At 51.5% G+C, this 21,525-nt stretch overlaps 1 protein-coding gene across 3 annotated transcripts in view; it reads left to right on the forward strand.

The window, feature by feature from the left end:
* ARMC9 (armadillo repeat containing 9) overlaps window positions 1–16,990 on the forward strand; it is a 103,736-nt gene extending 86,746 nt beyond the window's left edge. For all 3 annotated transcript variants that reach the window (XM_059703506.1, XM_059703508.1, XM_059703507.1), the window contains 4 exons: window positions 1,939–2,075; window positions 5,836–5,965; window positions 14,804–14,991; window positions 16,117–16,990. In XM_059703506.1, the coding sequence (XP_059559489.1) occupies window positions 1,939–2,075; window positions 5,836–5,965; window positions 14,804–14,991; window positions 16,117–16,139 (478 nt within the window). In that variant the 3' untranslated portion in view covers window positions 16,140–16,990. The remainder of the gene's footprint in view (window positions 1–1,938; window positions 2,076–5,835; window positions 5,966–14,803; window positions 14,992–16,116) is intronic.
* Window positions 16,991–21,525: the final 4,535 nt, after the last annotated feature.

A 21,525-nucleotide genomic window follows, 5' to 3' on the forward strand; every position in this document is an offset into this window, starting at 1 on the left:
CCGAACTTTGCTCCATCATTTAATGCCTCTTTCGCTCCCTCTTCAAACTCACCTCCAACTGCCACTGCTATCTCCCTGCCTCCCTCACCTCTCTGGTGACTTCCCTGGCCCATCCTCCTCTCCCTTCACAGCCCCACGTGGTCTGGTTGTGACTTCAGCAAGTTACTGCTGCCTCAGCCACGGTGGCCTTCCTGTTCTGACCCCAGAGCACCGCTGACAGCCCTCCCCCTCCATGTCCGCTGACACTGTGGGCGGTCCCTCACTCTCACCCTCTTCCTCCTAAATGCCATGTGCTGCAGGCCCCACCTGTCTGGTTTCCATGCTGCTGACACCCACATCTCTAATTTCAGCCCAGACTTGTCCCCGCAGCATCCCTGGCTCAGGTTTCCCTGGTGAAGACAGTCCTCTGAGCCCCTGCCTCAGGGAATGGTGTCACTACCCCGACACTGAGCTAGAACCGTCCATGGACGCGGAGCCCTCTCCTTCCCACATGCTCCTGCTCTGGCCCTTCTCTCTGCCCTCCTGAGCGCGCTCCTCTGCCCAGGAGAGCCTCCTAAGGCACCTCCCTGCTGGGTCCCCACTCCACAACCATGGACATGGAATGCCATTCCTGTGGCTCCTGTTTCCTTTAGAGATCAAATCTAGTCAAACCCTGGCCGGCACGGTCCCTCTCTATTGACGCCCACCCCCTCTCCCCCAGCCCTGGAAGCTCCCAGGACACCCTGTACCTGCAGCTGCCAGTCCTTATGGTGCTGAAATCTTTCTGTAACAACCCAGCGTGAGTCATTTATTTGCCTCTTCACCTTGCTCATGGTGTTACATCTGGTAAATTCTCCCTCTTTTGGCCCCAGGTCAGAGTTCAGGACTGGCACACGTACACCCGCGCGCGCGCACACACACACACACACACACACACACACACACAGCGTTTCGTGCCCCCTTAAGACAGTTAAGTGTCTGCTTGTCTTTGCTATTGGAATTGACATTCAAGAACAACTATTTCATGGGGCCCACTCCTAAGACAGGTGGGCATGTGCTTGCTTCGATGTGCCCCCACCCCCCATCCCCAGCCCTCACTAGAGCTGGTGCCTAGTGTCTCCTTGCTGAGGGGAGTGAGTGCTGTGCATACAGGCTGGCCTGGGAGCACCCTGCTCGCTCCCATCTGTCACACCTGGCCTGGGTCTGGTGCACTGAGTCACCTAATATTGTCTGCTGGATGAATGAGTATCTGCCAGACACCTTCACCCACCAGGTGCCGACGGAAGGCCATACCTACACCATCTAGGCCAGTGGTTCTCAACCTTTCTAATGCCGCGACCCTTTAATACAGTTCCTCATGTTGTGACCCCCAACCATAAAATTATTTTCGTTGCTACTTCATAACTGTAATGTTGCTACTGTTATGAATCGTTATGTAAATATCTGATATGCAGGATGTATTTAGGCGACCCCTGTGAAAGGGTCATTCGACCCCCAAAGGGGTCACGACCCACAGATTGAGAACCGCTGATCTAGGCAGATTCCTGTGTTTGCCTAACTCCAGTTGTCGTGGCTGACATGATATGTCACGTCTTTCCGGATTGGACCCATCCCTTCACTAATCTATTTCACCCTTAGAGGACGAACCAGAAGATTGGTTCCTTAAATTGATTGAAATGTCATACCCCAGGTCACTCAAAACCAAAAGATAGAATTGTGTCTTAGAAAGATACTAAGCTACATATCACTAAATGTATAAGAGCTAACATGATCAAGGCAAGGGTACTTCTTAGTTTCTACCAATACCCCTAAAAAGGCTTAATATCTGCTAATAGCAAATTAACAAAAGAATTTCAGGTACTTCCACTTTCTGTATTTGTTTGTGATGCTACAAGATAGTCAGCAGTCCAATATCTCCTGGCTTTCTGTTTTGATGGCTGTTTTTCATTTTTCCTGCAGGCTGGAAGACCATCCCGTTTCCCCCCAGACATCCCGACATGCCAGGAACGGCTGCCTCCAGTCCCCGCCCAAGGCCCACCTTCCAGTCTGCAAGGGCGGCGAGCCTGGTGCTTCGGAGCCTTGCGTTTCGACTTCATGTAATAACACGGGCAGCACGTGGGGACACTTTGGGGCTGCTGATTTCTAAAAAGTATTTTTCAGATGCCAGAAAAAATATATGTGCGTTGCATCAGAAACATACAAAGTATTTTCTTTAATTTTCAAGAGGAAATTAAAAGGATATGAGCAAGCCAGATAAGACCCTAATCTCCATTCAAATAGGAAAAACAACAGAGGAGCAGGTCAGATTCCAGTATGAGAAACATCTGAGAACTTTTATCATCTGCCCACAATTGGATCCAAACACTTCCAAGCCCGGGTTCGGAGCAGCAGACAGTCCCAGAGCGTAAAGGAAGCAGGCTGTCGGGGACGCGGCGGGAGAGTCTCCTGCTGTGAGCAGTGCTAGGGGCTCTGCCAGCTTTGATCATCTGTTCTTTACTGGGTTCTACTAGAGCTTTAAGCAGTAATACGCCTTTCGGCTCAATGTATCCAAAGGTTTCTGCTGCCGGGGTGGAGGTTTTAGGCTGTGTAACAATTTTTGCCAATTTGATCTGATGCCGTTGAGTTAAAAATGGTTTCAAGTTCCATAGGCCTGGACATCCAAAAGGTTGCATTTAGGGTAACTTATTTATCAGTAACATCCTACTTTTACCAAACGACCACCAGGGTGGCTCTCTGTCTTGCACTGATTGCCAGTGTGGTCCTATCTTTTGGAAAGACGTACATGCTGTTACCTGCCAGGCGGCATTGGAGGTTATCATAGACAGAGGGCTGAGTGGCAGCTGATTGGCAATGTTGACATTATTGTTGTTTTCAAGAACAATTAATATTAGCCCTGACAACGTGAAGGCCCTGGCAAATTCTGGTTCCTCAGGTGAGGACAGTGGGCACCACCAGGGACTCGGCCTTGGCAATCACCAGTCGCCCCCAGTGCCTCTCCCTGGGGAGGCAGCAGCTGCTCAGCAGCCCCTCCAAATGGGGGGCCTGGAGTAGGAACAGCTGCACGTCCCAAGTCACGCTGTGGGTGCACCTGTCAGCCTGCTCTGAACGCTGAGACCGTAGTCTGAGTCTCCCAACCTCCACCTGCTTCTGTTTTCTCAGACTCCCCCTCTGCCCATCAACTCCCCTCCCACCTTGGTGGACTCCAGAACACTGACCTGTGTGCCCTCCACCTGCCAGAGGCTAGGCCAGCCGTGGGCAAACTACGGCCCGTTTGAAATGAATAAAACTAAAAAAAAAAAAAAAAGATCGTACCCTTTTATGTAATGATGTTTACTTTGAATGTATATTAGTTCACACAAACACTCCATCCATGCTTTTGTTCCGGCCCTCCGGTCCAGTTTAAGAACCCATTGTGGCCCTCGAGTCAAAAAGTTTGCCCACCCCTGGACTAGACCTACCAACCTCTGCTCACCCGCTCTGCCAGGCTGCTCTCAGCCTTGGGCCAGCGTCTTCAGCTCCCCTTTAAATTCCTTTTACTCACCCCAGTTCTTCTCTGGGAGAAGCCAAGCCTAGGTAACGGCTTTCCCTAGGTCCCTTAGTGAGCACCTACTCCGTTTCTGGTCTAGATTCCGTTCCTCCTTCTACCCTCTTTCAGGCTGGCCCAGCCATAGCCACCCGGGACCGATGTCCCCAGGCCAGTGTCAGCTTCCCGTCTGGTCTGGCCACAGCCATCTCTTCCTTTTGTCACCCAGCCTCTATGTGAGGAGGGGTGGCAAACAGTCTTGGCTTCCGTGCTTGGGATGCTAATTGAGACTGGTTGTGAGCCGCAGCTGGGCTCCGCCAATACAAGTGCTGTGCGGATGCGCAAGGAGAGAAGGCCGAGGGCTGGGCGGCCACCCTGACCCCATTGTCTTTGTGCCATTCCTTCCCTGACCTGACTCCTGGCCCTCCCCCATGCAGTCCTGCTTCTCCAGCCTTTTCTGCCTCCTCTGTGCTCTTGCTCACCTTGTCTCCCGTCCCATCCTGGCCTCGCCCAGCCACTCCCCACAGGTCCCCTTGCTCACATGACCTGCTGCTGAGTCTGGCCTCCTGGCCTTCACTTGGCTGGGAATTAACGCCCCACCCGGGACCCAGTGGGGACCCACCAGTGTGACCTACCGGGCATTTGCTCAGGACGCCCCCTTCAGACCTATGCACCAGTCAACACGAAGGTAAAACTCATGAGAACAAACCTGTGGGACCCTCAAACTGCTTGATCAACTGAATGCAAGGCCAACATATTTTTTTTATTGATTTCAGAGAGGAAGGGAGAGAGAGATAGAAACATGGATGATGGGAGAGGATCATTGATCGGCTGCCTCCTGCACACCCCCTACTGGGGGTTGAGCCCGCAACCCAGACATATTCCCTGATCAGGAATAGAACCGTGACCTCCTGGTTCATAGTGTCACTCAACCACTGAGCCACACCAGCTGGGGGAAGTACAATCTTTTTAAGCAAAGAACTCACCCCAGGTGCTGGAAGGAAATCATTCCCAAGGAATAAAGCCAAGAATATGGCCCGAGGGAAGTTATTCTCATTTCCCCAATGACCAAGACTATCTTGGATATCAGCATCACGTGCCTTGTCAGTGGGCCCTGGAGTTAAACATGCCCAGCCCTGTCTGAGATGGAGGAACAGAAAGGAAACCAGTGCTTGTCCCAGGAAGCCTCGGGGCACACAGGCAGCTGCCCTTCTCCCCACAGCTCCCAGCGTTCACTGACTGAGAGACCCCGGAGGCCTCCGCAGTGTGGCGGACGGTGGAGGGAAGGGTGACTGCTCTCTGGTGACAGAGGGTCTAGGGAGAGTCCAGCTTAGTTCCTCCTCCTAAGCCCATTAAGCAGAGAGCACAGACAAGCCAGCCATCGAAGCATGGGTCAGTTCCGGACCCAGCGCTTGGTGGAGACTGCCCAGTAGATAAAGCCACCCGTCGGGTTTCATACCAGAAACAGAGTCCTTATTGGGAAGTCAGATATGCCCTTGCAGGCTGAGGAGACCTGCCAGAAAGACTTTTTACATTTAAGATAAAGCAGAAGCCATATCACAGAGGTACCAGAGAGATTTTTTAAAAAACTGAAAAGATTGGAAGCTGTGAATCCAGACTTTGTCGCTGCAGAGCTCTGACAGCGAACATGGACCCCTTGGGCTGCAGGAAGAGAAGAGGAAGTGGGGCCAGAGAAGAAGGGGTCCAGGTCCCTGTCCCCAGGCTCTGAGGAGGCCTCCTGGGCAGGCCCTTCCCCATGGAGGGCCTTCTCGTCACTTCCCCCTGGAGGTCTGCAGGATGAGCCGGGCCTGGTCCCTGGCGGAGGGTCAGCTCAAGGCTGCAGCTGGGAATTGGGGATTCAGGCCCACAGGCGTCCGGGGCAGCTCAAAATAAAGAAAACGCCACCTCTGGGACTGCCAGGCGTACCAAGTAAAAATACCGGGCACCAAGTTGAATTTGAATTTCAGAAAAAAACACAAATAATTTTTCAGTGTGTCTCTGGCTCCTGTTGGAATTCCATGTGTCGTCGGCTTTTCGCTGAGGCAGAGGGGAGCCTGGGGAGGCCATGGGGCGGACAGGCCTGCACTTCCCTGTGCTGCGTGTGTGTGGGCCAGAGCGCGCTGCTGCACCCCGGCTGCAGGTACTGCCCGTCGAGGGGGCTGCCTAGAAAGTCCCAGCTGCGCAAAAAGCAAGTCCCTGTCCATAACTGCAGGGACCGGCCAGGGGCTGGCCCAGGTGCGTGCTTTTCTTGGCTTTGCCGCCCAGACCTGTAAAGAGCATCCTCAAGAGGTTCCAGAACAGAAGTCCACTGAGCTCTCTCTCCTTCTCCCCAGCCTCCAGGGACGCCAAGCCAGAGGAGTGGCTGCCAGGAGGACATCAGGGAGAGCCTCGCCTGCCCCCCTCCATGGCCCCCAGCCACCCGAGGGAGGTGCCCTGGGCCCTGCGCAGCAGAGAAGCCACCAGGTAGGAAAGGGAGGTGTTCTCCGAGGCCCAGGCTCTGGTGAAGGAAGAAGGAGCACTTTTCTGGGGCCTGAGGCGAGGTGCTGAGATCCCTGGGAACGCAGCCACCCGCCTGATCACCTCAGAGCAGAGGGGCTGTGGCGCCTGAGAACTGTCCGTTATCAGCCCAGAAGAAGAAACTAATAAACGCGCCCAGGGACTCGGGAGAACTGTAAGGTGAACACATCTGGGGGTGGGGGGGGGTGGGGCATGACTCAGGGCAGCTTGAGGACAGCGTCCACTCTCAGCACTTGGCTGTGGAGACGGGTGGGATGGAGGGGAGAAAACGGAGAAGGAAGGCAGTGGCATGGTTTGGCTCAGATGTCAGCTTCCTGAAACAAGTCAAAGCCCTCCAGGCAGAGAAAAGGGCATTTCTCTTACTCTGCACCCACGGAGCACAGGCTGGCCTTTGTGGGTCACTCGGGGTCCTTGGAATATAGCTGGGGCCTTTCGGGCGTCTCACAGGCCCCTTCTCTCAGACCCAGCATCTCCTGAGCGCCAGGCACCCCAGCTGCCCACCTCTTCCTCCTGGCTACAAACTCTAGTCACTCCACCGCATTCCAGGGCCACGGAGCCCACCCTGTGGTCATGTAGCCCATGACCGGCTCCCACGTCCTCCAAGACAAGCTACGTGTGGGGTGTTTGTCCCAGTGTTTCCTCTCCTGGCCTAGAACAGGCTCTTAACTTATTTGTTGGGTGAATCAGGAGGAGGAAGTGGGGATAGTGGCTCTCTGCAAGGCTCAGTGCCCCCATCTCCTCTTTCTCTGCCTTTAGGGTGAGGACAACCCCTGCCCCAGAAGAGGAGTTGGCTGGGTGGTGCTGCGTAACCGCTCAGAGCTGTGGGTGTGGGTGTGGGTGTGGGTGTGGGTGTGGGCACATGGTAAATGAGAGGCTTGCTGAGGCGGTTTTAAATGTTTGCAGCCCCAGCCCCCCCACACACACACCCCCCCCTGGCTTCCAGCACAGGTCTCCCTGGGGGATTGCCTCCGGGGAAGCTGGGGTGAAGGTTCGGACCCCACACCACTGCCTGCTCCACCCTCCTGTGGCCACGTTTTCCTTTCCTTTTCTTTTTTCTGTTTTGCTTCTTAGACTCCTTCGCATTGAGTAGCTAGGGAAGGAGCGATTCTATGAACCAGGCTTTAAAAATACTTTTATTTTTTAAGGTATTTATCCTGAGAAGAGCCGAGGTGCTCTCCCGGGAAATCTGTCAGCCCAGTCCCTGGAGTGTGCAGGGCGTGGTTTCCCGCTGTCCCCTCGGGAAGGTGGTGGGCCACACTGCCCAGATGGGCACAGGGTCTTGCCCAACACCCATCAGCCCCCCTGCTGCCTGCTGGTCCCGCTGGCGAGGCACAGCACACAGACAGGAGCCCAGCAGAGCAGGAGGGGCATTTGCCTAGACCTTCCCTCCAGGCGGTCAGAGGACAGGGGAGGGATGGGCTCCTCGAATCCAGTCCTCAGCTGGGAGCAGAATCAAACAGAGATCCTGTCCTGCCACAGACAGGAAATGACTATTCTGCAAGTATTTTGTCATTTAAAAAGAAGGAGGGAAGATATTTTTTCATCTGTCTACTGTTAAAGTAAAAAAAAAAAAAAAAAAATTCAAATCTGTAAAGAATTTTGTGAGTTTAATTGAGCCAAACTGTCAACAATTGCCAGGAAGCAGAATCTCAATGGATTGGGATAATGCTCCTGAGAAAGGTGAGTTCATACCTTGTTTTTATAAATTACCATCAAAAGGAAAAAACCTAAGTGGGTTACATGAAATCCATTGGTGATAGATTAGGGAGGTAGGAGAAAGCAAAGCAGGGAAACCTCTGGGATTGGATAAAAAGTGAAGTGATGGACATATGCTTCTTTTACATACATGGGTACAGGGTAGTTAACATGAGAACAATAACAATGAGGGAAAGCCCTGGTGCCATTTTTGTGCCCTGAGGGGTCCGGAAAAAGGGGTTACAAGTTCCCCAGACATTTCACACGTATGTTATTTTAGATGCAAAAAGACAATAGGCTAAGTAAAATCGAAGTTGATCTTTGTCAGGGAAAATACTAGCCTAGGACACGACTACCCACTATAAACTGCTTTTAGTCAAATATTTAATTTTCAGACCATCCTTTGTGGTTATTTTAGGTCTTGAAGTTTGCCCAACCGCTATGCAGGTTTTCCCTGAACTAGTCAGGTTAGCATGTGGCCCCTCTTGTTTTTTTCGTCCATACTACACATATGCTTTTCCCCCTCATATTTGTCCCAAAAGGATACATGGCAGCTCACGATGACACATACACAGTGCATCCAGCCGAAAGAAATGCAAACTAGGAGGCCAGAGAAACTAGGCTGGGAGAGCTGGAAACCCCGTGAGGTTTCCCTACGTCCTGGTGTATTCTTCCCCCAGCTCCTAGCCCCCACATGTTTCTGGGTTTTGTTATAGCCCCAAGGAAATACCGGAAACAGTGACCCACAGCTGCTAATGAACCCCATGAGCAGACTCCACTTAGGGGTCCCCTGAGCATCTTCATGCAAAGGGAGGTTCCAGAGAAGTGCAGGGATACAGGATCCTCTGTGTGGGGATTATGACTCAGCAGCATTCCAAACACAGGTAGAATAGTATTTCCAGGGGCCTTTTATTGCTCTTCCTTCCAGCGCAATGTTCCTATTGATAAGCAGAGACCATATAAGGGGGCTGGGCCTCTCAGCTAATAGTTACCTATCTTTCAGGGCCCCTCCCAATTTACACATATATTGCAATTTACATTTTTCCCAGTACCCAGCACCATGTGATCCTGCAGCAAATTACTTTTTCTAAGTCATAGGTGACAGCTGTCCTGAACTTCTTTTCCACCTGCTTTTTCTGCTCTGCCCTAATCAGGCCTCATCTCCCGCCAAACCATCACCATTTCCTGGCTGCCCAGGCTGCTGAGCTCACCATTCTGCAGGGAATGGGAGCCAGGCTGACCCTTACCAACAACCATCAGCCCCTATGTTCCACCGTGTCCTCCCCTGACGGCCCTGCCGCCATCGCCCCTGAAGAGTTTAGTGACAGTGGCCAGCATCCTCAGACAGCATTGCCCCTCCTGCAGCAGCCCCAGGGTGGTGTGCAGAACCTGGGGCGAGGGGGGGGGGGGGGGGGACACGCTCTGGCAAGCCAAGGGGTGGCTCCCTGGTGCTTTGCGGAAGGCCACTTTCTCCAATGCTAGTGGGAGAGGCAGCCAGAGGGAGCCCCTGTCTGAGGGTGCCCTTTCCCCAGCATCACTACCCCAGCCAAACAAAGGTCATGTTCCAGGTCAAAGAGGAGGCTGGCTTTTGTTGTGTTTGTTTGTTTTTTAAATATATTTTTTAACATGTCAAATCCAATGAAGCAAAAGCTCCTTAGAAAATTGTTTTTTCATTTAAATTCTTTTTTGTTGAAAGTATTACATATGTCTCCTTTTTCCCCCATTGACCTCTCCCCGGCCACTCCCACCCACCCCCCCACCCCACCCCACCCCACCCCCGTAGCACATGCCCTCACCCCCCTACTGTCTGTGTACATTGATTATGCTTATATGCATGCATACAAGTCCTTTGGTTGATCTCTTTTCTTAAAATATATTTTTTACAGGGATAACAGAGAGGGTTAGAGAGTTAGAAACACAGATGAGAAACATTGATCAGCTGCCTCCTGCTCGCCCTCTAATGGGGATCGAGCCCACAACCAAGGTACATGCCCTTGACCAGAATCAAATCCAGGACTCTTCAGTCAGTGGGCCAATGCTCTATTCACTCAGCCAAACCAGTTATGGTAGTTTATCTCTTACTTCCCCCCTTCCTCCCTTGCCTTCCCTCTGAGGTTAAATATGTTATTATTGATTTTTTTAGAGAGAGGGGAAGGGAGGAGAGAAAGAAACATCGATGAGAGAAACTTCAGTCAGCTGAGGCTGGCTTTTAAGGTGTATTAGTCAGGGTTCTCCAGAGAAACAGAACCAACAGGATATGTGTGTGTGTATATATATATATATATATATATATATATATATAGAGAGAGAGAGAGAGAGAGAGAGAGAGAGAGCTTTACTTTAAGGCAGTGGGTCTCAACCTTCTGGCCCTTTAAATACAGTTCTTCATGTTGTGACCCAACCATAAAATTATTTTCTTTTTTTTTTTTCATAAAATTATTTTCGTTGCTACTTCATAACTGTAATGTTGCTACTGTTATGAATCATAATGTAAATATCTGATATGTAGGATGGTCTTAGGCAACCCCTGTGAAAGGGTCGTTCGACTGCCAAAGGGGTCGCGACCCACAGGTTGAGAACCACTGCTTTAAGGCATTGGCTCACATGATTTTCTTTAAGGAACTGTAGAGGCTTGACAAGTCTAAAATTTGCAGCGTGGGCCAGCAGGCTGGAGACTTGGGGAAGAGCTGAAATTCGAGTCCAAAGGCCATCTGATGACAGAATTTCTTCCTGATCAGGGAAGTTCAGTTTTTTCCTACCCAAGCCTTCAGCTGATTAAATGAGGCCCACCCATATTATGGAGGGCAATCTACTTTATTTATAAAGCCCACTTAGTTAAATCTTAATCTCATCCAAAAACACCTGCACAGAAACATCAGAAATAACATTTGAATAACTATCGGGGTACCATGGCCCAGCCAGGTTGACACATAAAATTAACCCACACAAAAGGGTTTTGATACACATTACCAAATTGCTCAGCTACAGGCTAGGGCCCTTTTCTGGTTGCCCTGGGATGGGGAGATTATAGAGTCCTGAGCCCTGCTGCTCTCTCTTTACTTCTTGCCAGCTCACTTCAGCTGCCCCCAACCCTGCAAACTTGACATTACTGCCCATCAGCTTCAAGGCCCCATTTGGCAAAGCTGGCCAGCCATCCTGAGTCTGCATAGCTAGCTCCTGTGACCCAGGATGACCCTCCCTGGCCTGTGACCACGTGATGGGACATCCCAGGAAACTCAGGCTAACCCTCTGCCAGTGCCCACAAAGCAACACTTGGCTTCCCCCAAGTGGGACACAGGCCCCGCCACCACCCCAGAGCAGCAGCCCACCAAATCACAGCCAATGCTACTGAGACCCAATGGAGCAAAATACAACCCACTGCCAGAGGGTTACCAGGCTTCCAGTGTTTACCTGGTTGTTTTTAATAGTTTCTCTCAGTTGTTTCTTCTTAAAATGTAGTAGGGCTACATTTAAAAATGGTCATGATGGTTATCACCACAACTTAAAAATAACTGCTAAAACAATGATAAAAGTATTAAAATAGCTAAATAGGAAAAAAACTCATTTGAGTCAAATAATAGTGGGTAAGAAAGCATCAGCGATGCAACTGGTCTCACTGTCTTACAGTCTTTGCTCATGGATCAAACAGGCTCCGTGAACTCCCAGGAGCAGGAACGGGCCTGGTTGATCTTTCATCCCCAGCACCCAGCACAGCTCTTAGCACACATGCATTAGCAACGAATGAAAGAAAAGCAAACCTTCAGGGAAGAGGCTGAATGAATTACAGTACATCAATCAGATAAAAAGGCTCACAACCATCTATCTATAGAAAAGGCTAATATGCTAAGTGTCCCTCCCACCATCTGACCGGTCTCTATGATGCACACTGACTACCAGGGGCCAGATGCTCAATGCAGGAGCTGCTGTGACATGCACAGAGAAATGTCACCGTGGACCTGGTGCCCACAAAGCAACACTTGGCTTCCCCCAAGTGGGACGCAGGCCCCGCCACCACCCCAGAGCAGCAGCCCACCAAATCACAGCCAATGCTACTGAGACCCCATGGGGCAAAATACAACCCACTGCCCAGCCCAGTCCAGAAACAGTGGCTGTGGCGCCAGGTAATGATGTCGTGTGGCAATGCCCAGCTTTCATTCCCTAGCGACAGGCCATCTATATATAAAAGGCTAATATGCTAAGTGTCTGTCCAGGTAATGACATCACATAGCAACACCCAGCTTCCTCTCCCTGGCAACTAGCCTTCTTGCAGTTTCTTCAGCCCAGGAACACGACTTGCTTATAGCCAGGTGGAAACATTTCACACTGTAACCAAATATCTGTGAAGCATTTTTCCGTGCCTCATCTCATTTGATCCTCACAGAAGTCCTGGAGTAGGTAGATAGGAGACTCAGTAGAATCCTATTTTCTTTTCATTAGCCAGAAAATGGAGATTTAGAAAGTTTAGAAACTTGACCCGACTGAAAAGAAGTAAGAAATGGTGGACCTTGAAAATGACTTCAGGTTTTCTCACTGTGCAGAATATAGTCAAACACTGCTGCAGTTAAATACTTTACCCTTTGTTCTCCCTGCATGATCTACAATAATAATCTGCTTCGTGTTGATATTTACTGCTGTGTTGCTGACAACTACCTGAACAGAAAGCAGGTCTAATTAAGCAAGTTTATTATATATATATATATATATATATATATATATATATATATATATATATATGGCTAAGTTGACTCGTACTTGTGTGATACATATAAAGCTCTCGCTGGCACCAATCACACGTGTGTGTTTTGAGCTGTCATTGTCCATCATGAATTTGGTTGACACTTCTAGTCTATTATAGAGAAAGGGTGAATAGCAATATTAAAATATTTCTTCTAATTAATTTCCTTTCAATGTGCATGAATTCCTGCACTGGACCACTAGTCTATACATATAAAAGGCTAATATGCTAAGTGTCTGTCCAGGTAATGACATCACGTAGCAATGCCTGGCTTCCTCTCCCTAGTGATGACTAGCCTACTTGCAGTTTCTTCAGCCCAGGAATGCAACTTGCTTTATAGCCAGGTGGAAACATTTCACACTTTAGCCAAATGTCTGTGAAGTGTTTTCCTGTGCCTCATCTCATTTGATCCTCACAGAAGTCCTGGAGTAGGTAGATAGGAGACTCAATGGAATCCTATTTTCTTTTCATTAGCTGGAAAACAGAGATTTAGAAAGTTTAGAAACTTGACCCGACTGAAAAGAAGTAAGAAATGGTGGACCTTGAAGATAATTATGAAAATAATTATGGTAGAGGCTACTCAGACCCATGGAGAGAGAATGGAATAAGGCTCCAAACTGGAGTAATACAGAATAGCATAGAAGTGTGACTACAGCTCTGTGAAAACATGCACCAGTGGGAATGGTATGCTGTGGGAAATATTCGGGGGATAATATGAAGGATAATATAAAAGTAAATTTTCTTTTGAAAGAAAGTCTAAAAAACATAGTAGGGCTAAATCGCCCCTCTCCTCTTCAGCCTGGTGTGGAAGATTTCTTGCCTGAACTATGGGCAGTCTTCATGCCAATCTTTTCCTAAATTTGAATTTGGAGACTTTGAGATATTTAAGTTTTCTGATTATTAAAGTAACATATTCTCAATGTAAAAATAAAAAGGGAGGGAGGCATGTAAAAATGTCATCATCTCCCTGTTCCGGCCTGGGCACCCTCACCTGCCAAGCTCCACAGCTGCCTGCCCTGTGCCAACTGTGTGCAGCCCCCAGCCGGAGGCGTCCACGTAGAGTAGGAAAAATGGACCTGCAGTTTCTGAGCCTCTGTTGCATGCTGGGAGCTGCTTATTCAATGGTGACAACAACCCTGGGTGACAGCCTGGGACTCTAGCCTTCAGAGTTATAGTCAGGAAAATGGGCACATAGATAACAAGGGCCGCAGAATTCAAGGTGGGAGCAAGAGGTGAGCGTGTATTCAGGTCAATGATAGCCAAAGAGCAAAGAGCTAGGTGGGGGAATCGTATCCCAACCCCAGCCACGTAGCTGGGAGGCCACAGAGGCAGGATCCCACTCCCAAGACTTCTTCTCTAACAGCACGGAGTGGCGGTGGCTGTGGGCTGGAGGGAAGGAAGACTCCATTCCAAGACTGGCCAACAGTCTGCACAGCCGGTCCATCAGGCTGGGACCCAGAGAGCATCTGGAGAACGTCCGGGTCTTAGGCCCCACTGGGTTCAGATCTTGGCCTCCCCACCTGCTTGTTATATGTGTGACCTTGGAGCCTCAGTTTCTACATCTGAAAAATGGGGTAGTAATGCCTGCCTCACAGGATCGTTAAAGGTCACCTTCTCAGAGAGGACATCCCAGATCATCCTATCTAAAATTTGCTTTCTGTTGTTCCTATAACAAATTGCCACAGATGTAGTGACCTGAACACCACGCATTTATTATCCTACAGTTCTGTGGGCTAGAAGCCCGACCCAGATAGATCTCACTGGGCTGCAATCAAGATGTCCACAGGACAGGCTCCTTTCTGCAGTTCTCGGGAGATTCTCTTTTCTTCCTGTTCTGGCTCCTGTCTGCTCTGGCTCGTGGCCCCTCCTCCACCTTCAGCACCTCCGTCCCTTTCTCCATGGCCATACCTTTTCCCTGACTTCTCTCTCTCCCACTTTTAGGTACCCCTGTGGTTTTTGGCCCACCCCCAAAATCCAGGGTAACACCCTATTTTAAAGTCAACAGATTAGCAAACTCAATTCCCATTTGTCATGTGACATTCCAGGGATTCGGCCTGGACATCTTTGCTACCACTTTTCTGCCAACCACACCTTCCCTCACACTTCATTCTCTCCCCGGCTCCCCATTCCCCGCTTATCTCCTCCTGAGCATGTATTTCTTTTCATTATCTCCTCCCCTAGAATGTGAGCTCCAAGGGGACAGGGACTTAAGCCTCTGGGTGCCCTGCTCTACCCACCCCCACCCCATATCCAGGGCACTGCCCGCCTGGCTTCTATGTTCAGAGCGGGAGTCCTTCCTCCTGAGACTCCCTACCAGCAGTAACTTTGACTCTAGCTTACACATTTCATTCTAGAGAATTTTCGTCAGCCTTTGCCTGCAAGCCCTGGACCCCCTGTGTCCCGGAGATCCTGGACCTGAACCTACCCAAGGCCAAGGCGTCAGCCCTGGCCCCTCAGTTCTCCTCACGTGGCCCCCAGCAGGCCAGCAGGCCTAGCTACACTGCGTCCTCCACTGCGTCGTCCTCCACGAGGGGCCTGCAGAGTAAGTCTTCCCCGTGAGGGTCTCCTTTCCCATGGAGAAGGGCCCTGCCCGCAGGACCTGTTTTGCATTGGTCTCTCCATTTAAGAAACTGCCTTTGGCCTGAGGGGCTCATGCACAAGCTAATGGAGTGAGACCCTCCAGGCCGCGCCTCTCAGAGATCAGATCCCCGCTCTGCGGGGCTTCCTGTGCTCAGCCTGAAACCCGGACCTGCCTCTGGTGGGAGGCAGCCAGCCTCCTGGAAGACAGGCCTGTGGAGGGACTGCGGGACTGTCCCTGGCGTCCCCCTCCTGCCCTGTGCTCGCTGTAAAGACCACGTTTCCCTCTCTCTGCTCCCTCCCAGCCTTGGCCAGTGACTGCACACACACACACACACACACACACACACACACACACACCAACTCCCCAACTGAGCCTGGACCTTTCTAAAGAGCTTTACTGAAAATAAGGGAAAACAAAAGAGGAGCAGAACAAAAGAATATCAGCAGCTCAAAGCCAGGCACCCTCAGGACACGCTCATTCCTGTGACTGCTCTGCCCCAGCCCTCCCCGCCCCACAGCCTTCCTGACGTGGCCCTGGGCCCTCTGGCCAACTGGTTCTGTGGTTCAGGGGCCACGACTGGGAAGCCTGTCTGCTGGGAACACACCGCAGAGCCCCAGCCCCTCTCCCCACCTGAGGGGTGGGGCAGGCTGCTTCCTCACAGGGGAAGCACCAGCCAGTGCTGGGCAGCCCGGCCAGGAGAGGCAGGCAGGCCTCTGACCTGCCCAGCCCGGCTGCACCAGCCAGGAGCCCTGCGGAGGTTACGGATGTTACGTGAGAACAGCATGTAGCTGATGGGCTGGCCGGTGTGGAGAGCTCAGTGAGCAGTGAGATTTATGACCTGTGACCTCAGCAAACACATGAGCGTTTACCAGCAAAACTCACTGCGCCCCCGCACCGAGCAGCCTGCATCCTGCTTCCTGGGAGGAAAGAGTGTGGCCAAGCAAGTCATGCCCCGGCCGCAGAGCAGGTGAGCGGGAGGAAGGCTCTATTTTGTTTGCGCAGAGTCCGTTGAAAGAGGGACTTGTCTGGGACAGAGGGGCTCTGTACGGACTGGTGCTGGCAGCTCGCTCTGGCTTTCTCCTCCAGGCAGCCAATCTCTCAGGAAGTGAGGCTGGTTTCTTCCCAGCTCACCGAGCCTCTGCAGGACCAGCCAGCTTCCCGGCTCCGCCCGCCAGCAGCCGCAGATGACAGATGTGAAGAGACAGTTATCTATGAGCCACTGTAGCTTGGGGAACTGAGGGGAGGACCGCTCTCCAGCCAGCCCAAAAGCAGGTCTCCCACAGCCCCGTGACCCAGGCTCCTTTTCTGCTCCTGGCTCAGCCAGACGAGGAGGGCTGGGAGGTCCTGTCGTTGTCCTTCCCTGATCGTCCTGCTCACACAGAGGAGAGGTCTTCGCAGGCACACCACTGGGTAGACAGCACGAGTCAGATCAGCGAGCAGGTCCACCTCGGAGCTTGTGTGGAGGCGCCTGGGACCCAGCTGGAGCCAGGCCGTGGCCTTGGCAGAAACTGGCTGTCCTCACCCGGACCAACTACAAGGAAACAGCAGCGATTTAGACACAGAGAAATTCATTCCCAAGCCATATGCCTGACCAGCAGACTTGATATTCTCCTCCTCTTCTAAAACCTGGTAAGAATAGGTTTGTTCCCATCTGGGATTCGGAAGGTGGCTGATCCAGAGCAGCCCTGCGCTTCTGCACACGTCGTTTGAAGGCTCCAAGGGTTGGCCAGTTGGCCTGTCTCCTTACCTCTAAGACCAGAACCACAAACGGTTCCACTAGCAAAGTGACAGGTTCCCGCCGGGAAGGCCCTGTGACATCAGAGCTCACATATTAGGACAAAGGAAGGAAATTCCCCTGCAGAGCCAGCAAGGCCGGGTATGGGAAATGGTACCCAAGCTAAGAGCAGGGTCTGACCTCTCCTAAAATAGAAATATTGAAATAAATTTGTCAGTAGTTAGATGGTGTGTGTGTGTGTGTGTGAATACAATCACGTGTTCCCCCCCAGGCTCTCCATCTGCCCTGGCCAGGCCCTTTAGTGGGGACATTGTTGTCTCACTGGACGTAAGTAAAGGATAAGCATTGCGTTTTTCAGTGACCTTCTGACTCCTCGGGGGAGCAGACAAGAGGCTAGGTGACCCATGAGGTGACTACAAACTTGTCAGCAGTCGGGACCCTGGGTTAATCTCGTGAGTTCTTGGCAGTGGCACAGGCTGGGCATGATAGAACTTCGGGGTAGTGTGGCTCGCCCCACAGCCACATCTCGAGTCTCTGGAAATGTGTGAGCCCCTCTTCCTGGGGAAGAAGCCGTGGAGAACACTCCTGCCTTCGCAGGAATGCCACCCTCCAGGTGTTCTCTGGACTTTTGACTTGACCTGAGGAGACAGAAAGAGAAAACACAAATGCTTATCTCAGGTGTTGTTGATATGAGCAGACCGGAAAAGCCCAGACTGAGTCCTGGAAGTGGAATCACTTTGTGGTGAACCGTTGCACGCAACGGAAAACATCTTTCCCGCCCTCCCCCGTGAATCCACCCGCTCAGATTCCTGGGGTGCCACCGACTGGCACGGCCTTTCCCCGCCTTTCCCCGCCTTCCAGTGGGAGCTGCCGGCTCCAGCAGCCCCAAGGGAGTGGGAGCCATCCTTTCCGCCCAGTGTCCCCCGGGGTGAAGGCTGTTGCTCCCTCCCTTCAGATGAGCTAAAGTCTGATTTGTAAATGTCTGGCCATTTCGAGAAAATAAGAGATTTCTTTTAGAGATGAGGGGAGTATCCTACTCAGGTCAAACTACACTGAGCTCATAGGTGTGGCTGGCTGGTTCTTCTGGGAAAGTAAATAGTGCCCAGCCGCTGAGCCACACCCGGAGAGCCCTCCTACAGACACACACCTCCCCCCAAGGCTGACAGCCAGAGGAGACTGTAAAATACCAGCAGCGTACTCCTCAGCATTCAGGAAGGCCGGCTGCTGGCCCCTAATGTCTCCTGAGCAGGCATTGATCTCATTTGCTTCATTCAGAGCAGACAGAAATAGCTTCTGTTATAATCCTGGGTGAGACTATAACAAGTAGAGATTTGAGATCCAGTCAGATACCAGGGGTCACTCAGCAAATTGGGAAGGATTTAGCCCAAATCAAAATAGCTAAATAAAAAACAAATGCACAGCCATAACCGGTTTGGCTCAGTGGATAGAGCGTCGGCCTGCGGACTGAAAGGTCCCAGGTTCGATTCCGGTCAAGGGCATGTGCCTCGGTTGTGGGCACATCCCCAGTAGGAGATGTGCAGGAGGCAGCTGATCGATGTTTCTCTCCCATCGATGTTTCTAACTATCTCTCTCCCTTCCTCTCTGTAAGAAAATAATAAAATATATTTAAAAATAAATAAATAAAAATAAAAAACAAATGCACAAATAAATAAGAATGATACAAAAAAATCCATGACAAAATATTAAACTTTTAAATAAAAACAAGATGTGACCCTGCACCTGTATGACCCTACCTCGTTTTGCCAAACCCTAATCCAAGCCCCAGTTCCAATAAACTTTTATTATAAAAACAGGCAGCCAGCCCACAGCCAGAGTTCACTGATTTGATTTTTTTTTTAATAGTGCATTAAAATATTTAACTTGACTGCTGAGTTTGCAGGCACCCCCTTTCATTTTGTGTGCAAGGTGAATGCTCCCCATGCCTCCTGCCCTGCCTGGCTCTGGGGGCTCTTCCTGCTCCCTCCAGTGTGCCGATAGGTGGGGGGTGGGGGGGAGGGCTACCTATCTTCACCTCTTCAGACACCGTCAGTGGTAAGTTGTGCTAGGAGTGATTCCGTTCACTTTTGCACATAAACTACCCCCAAAACATAATGGCTAAAAACAACAATTTACCAGCTTTATAATTGTGTGGGGCAGCAGTGGAGCCTGGGCTCAGATCGGCAGTTGTACTTGGCCAAACCCAGACGTGCCTCTGTGGTCAGAGGACAGGCAAGGGCCTCACTCGTGGCTGGCAGTGGCTGTTGGTGGGTCCTGGGTTCTTCTCCATGAGGTCTCTCATCCTCCAGCAAGCTAGTGTGGGCTCGTGCCCATGGCGGTCTCATCCTCCAGCAAGCTAGTGTGGGCTCGTGCCCATGGCGGTCTCATCCTCCAGCAAGCTAGTGTGGGCTCGTGCCCATGGTGGTCTCATCCTCCAGCAAGCTAGCGTGGGCTCGTGCCCATGGCGGTCTCATCCTCCAGCAAGCTAGCGTGGGCTCGTGCCCATGGCGGTCTCATCCTCCAGCAAGCTAGCGTGGGCTCGTGCCCATGGCGGTCTCATCCTCCAGCAAGCTAGCGTGGGCTCGTGCCCATGGCGGTCTCATCCTCCAGCAAGCTAGCGTGGGCTCGTGCCCATGGCGGTCTCATCCTCCAGCAAGCTAGTGTGGGCTCGTGCCCATGGCGGTCTCATCAGAGCCCCACTGCATAAGAGAGGTCAAGCCCAAGTGCTATTCAAGTCTCCACTCACATCATGTTACTGCTCTCCCACTGGCCAAAGCAGGTCACATGACCAAGGCCAAGGTCTATACAGATGGATAGGATACAGGGAAACTGACAAGACTGGAGCATGACCAAAACAACCTGGAAGGTGTTTGGAACATACTTCTCAGAACCAAATCTTTCAGGTTGTTTTTCCACTGTGGCATAACCTCCCTATCTTCATTTAGTCCAACTAACATCCCGTGGGGCTGCCCTGAGCTGGGGTGTGGGGTGTTGTGATTTTGCTATAATAATATTTGCTAAGTGGAGTCCTGGGTGAAAGACCGTAGGGGACAGTGGAAGAGAGAAATTAGTTACTCACAGGAAAAGCTGAGGTGGCCAGTTGGATGCTGAAGGCACTGGGGTGGGGGGTCCTAGAGAAGAAAGAGGGGACAAGTTGATGGCATGAGCTCTAAGAAGGGAGGCTGGAGCAAAGGCCAGGGAGCAGTGGTCTGGAGAAGCCCTGGGACCTGGGCAGAGCAGGTGTGCTGAGCCAGCTGTGGCTGGCACTACACTTTCTGGTGTTAAACAGCCATTACCAAAACTCAAATTACATAAACTTACAATGAAATTGATTCAATTAAAAACAAAGGTAATAAGTCCTCAATTTTATTTTATTACGTTTACCATTGTTTGTGTCCTGGAGGTCACTTATATCTGCTGTGTGCAGGAGTGTGTAAGGAGGTGCAGTCTGAGGCAGCCAGGGACTGTGCTGGGGATGGTGTGGGCCCAAAGGGAGGCATGGGTGGTGGACCGTCAGCTACTCTGGCAGCCTCTGCCCACATCTGTTTCTACATGTCCGCAGATCTCTGGCGTTGGCCTAAAGTGCCAGCATCATTTCACTTCTGGGTTGTCGCCTAACAGGAACTAACTTGCAGCCTTTCTCCCTGAGCTGCGTGATAATGGAGGACCAGATGGTTAATGGAATCTTCCTGGACACCTTCCCACTTGGCACGCTGCTGCTCACACTTCTCGCTCTGTGTGGCCCGGAAACACACCGGCCCCACGGGCTGCAGGGTGTGGCGCTGCTCCTGGCTGCCGTCACAGCTCTCGCTAGTGACCTACGAGTCCAGAGTGATGACGACCTGGGTTTGCTGGAAACCCTGGTTTATTTGCAGAAGGCCGGGCTGATAGAGCCTGGATATAGTGCCTGAGCCAAAGGCAAGAAGAGTGGGGACAAAGGGGGCTAGAGTCACCTGAAACGAATATAATATTGTAACCAACTGCACTTTCTTTAAAAGGTGCCAGGGCGTGAAGTGGGGACACTATCACCATTCCCAGATGGCGAAACTAAAATGCTGGCTGCCAGTGGCCACGTCCCAGTCGGCAGGAAGAGAGGCAGGGATGGTGGCCACGCAGAGTCTCTGGCGGGACCGACGGTGATGCCAGAGTGCCACGGTCATGGTCTCCTGGGGGACCAGACCCGCTCCACAGCCTCAGTCGTGAGGGTCAAGGTCCATGGGAGGATTCTAAGGTCACCATAAGGCAAGAGCAGCAGCAGGCCAGGCAAACTGAACCAAAAAGTTCCAGGTCATATTGCCATTAAATACAACTTCTCAGAAACTCGGTCTGGCCCAGGGCTGAAATGCAAGAAAGCTTGGTGCCAGAAGGTGAGGCCCCAGGACTGTGGTCTGGGCGGGGACAGCAGGCTTGAAATGCCCTGGCTGCCTTTGTGCCCCACCTAGGACCACTCTGGCCTGTCCCCTCTGCACCCTGGAGTTTATGGAGCCATAGGCACTGGGAAGGAGAGAGGAGCATGAGCCAGGAGGCCCCCTCCCCTCCTCCCTACTTTGACCCTTTGGTCCCTGGGTGAGTCCCTGGAGCCCTCCCTTCTTCCCAAGCTGTCTTCCGGCAGGGGCAGGGGCTGGGCCTCACTCACACACACCCTGGTCGTCTTCTGCTGTTACAGCATCAAAGCCAGGACTGGGTGTTTTCTCTCCTTTGTTGATTCTTCAGCATCTTTAACCAGAGGCTCCCCACACTGGCAGTGACCTCCCATGTTCAGG

This window comes from Myotis daubentonii, chromosome 7 (assembly GCF_963259705.1).
Source record: "Myotis daubentonii chromosome 7, mMyoDau2.1, whole genome shotgun sequence".
NCBI lineage: Eukaryota > Metazoa > Chordata > Mammalia > Chiroptera > Vespertilionidae > Myotis > Myotis daubentonii.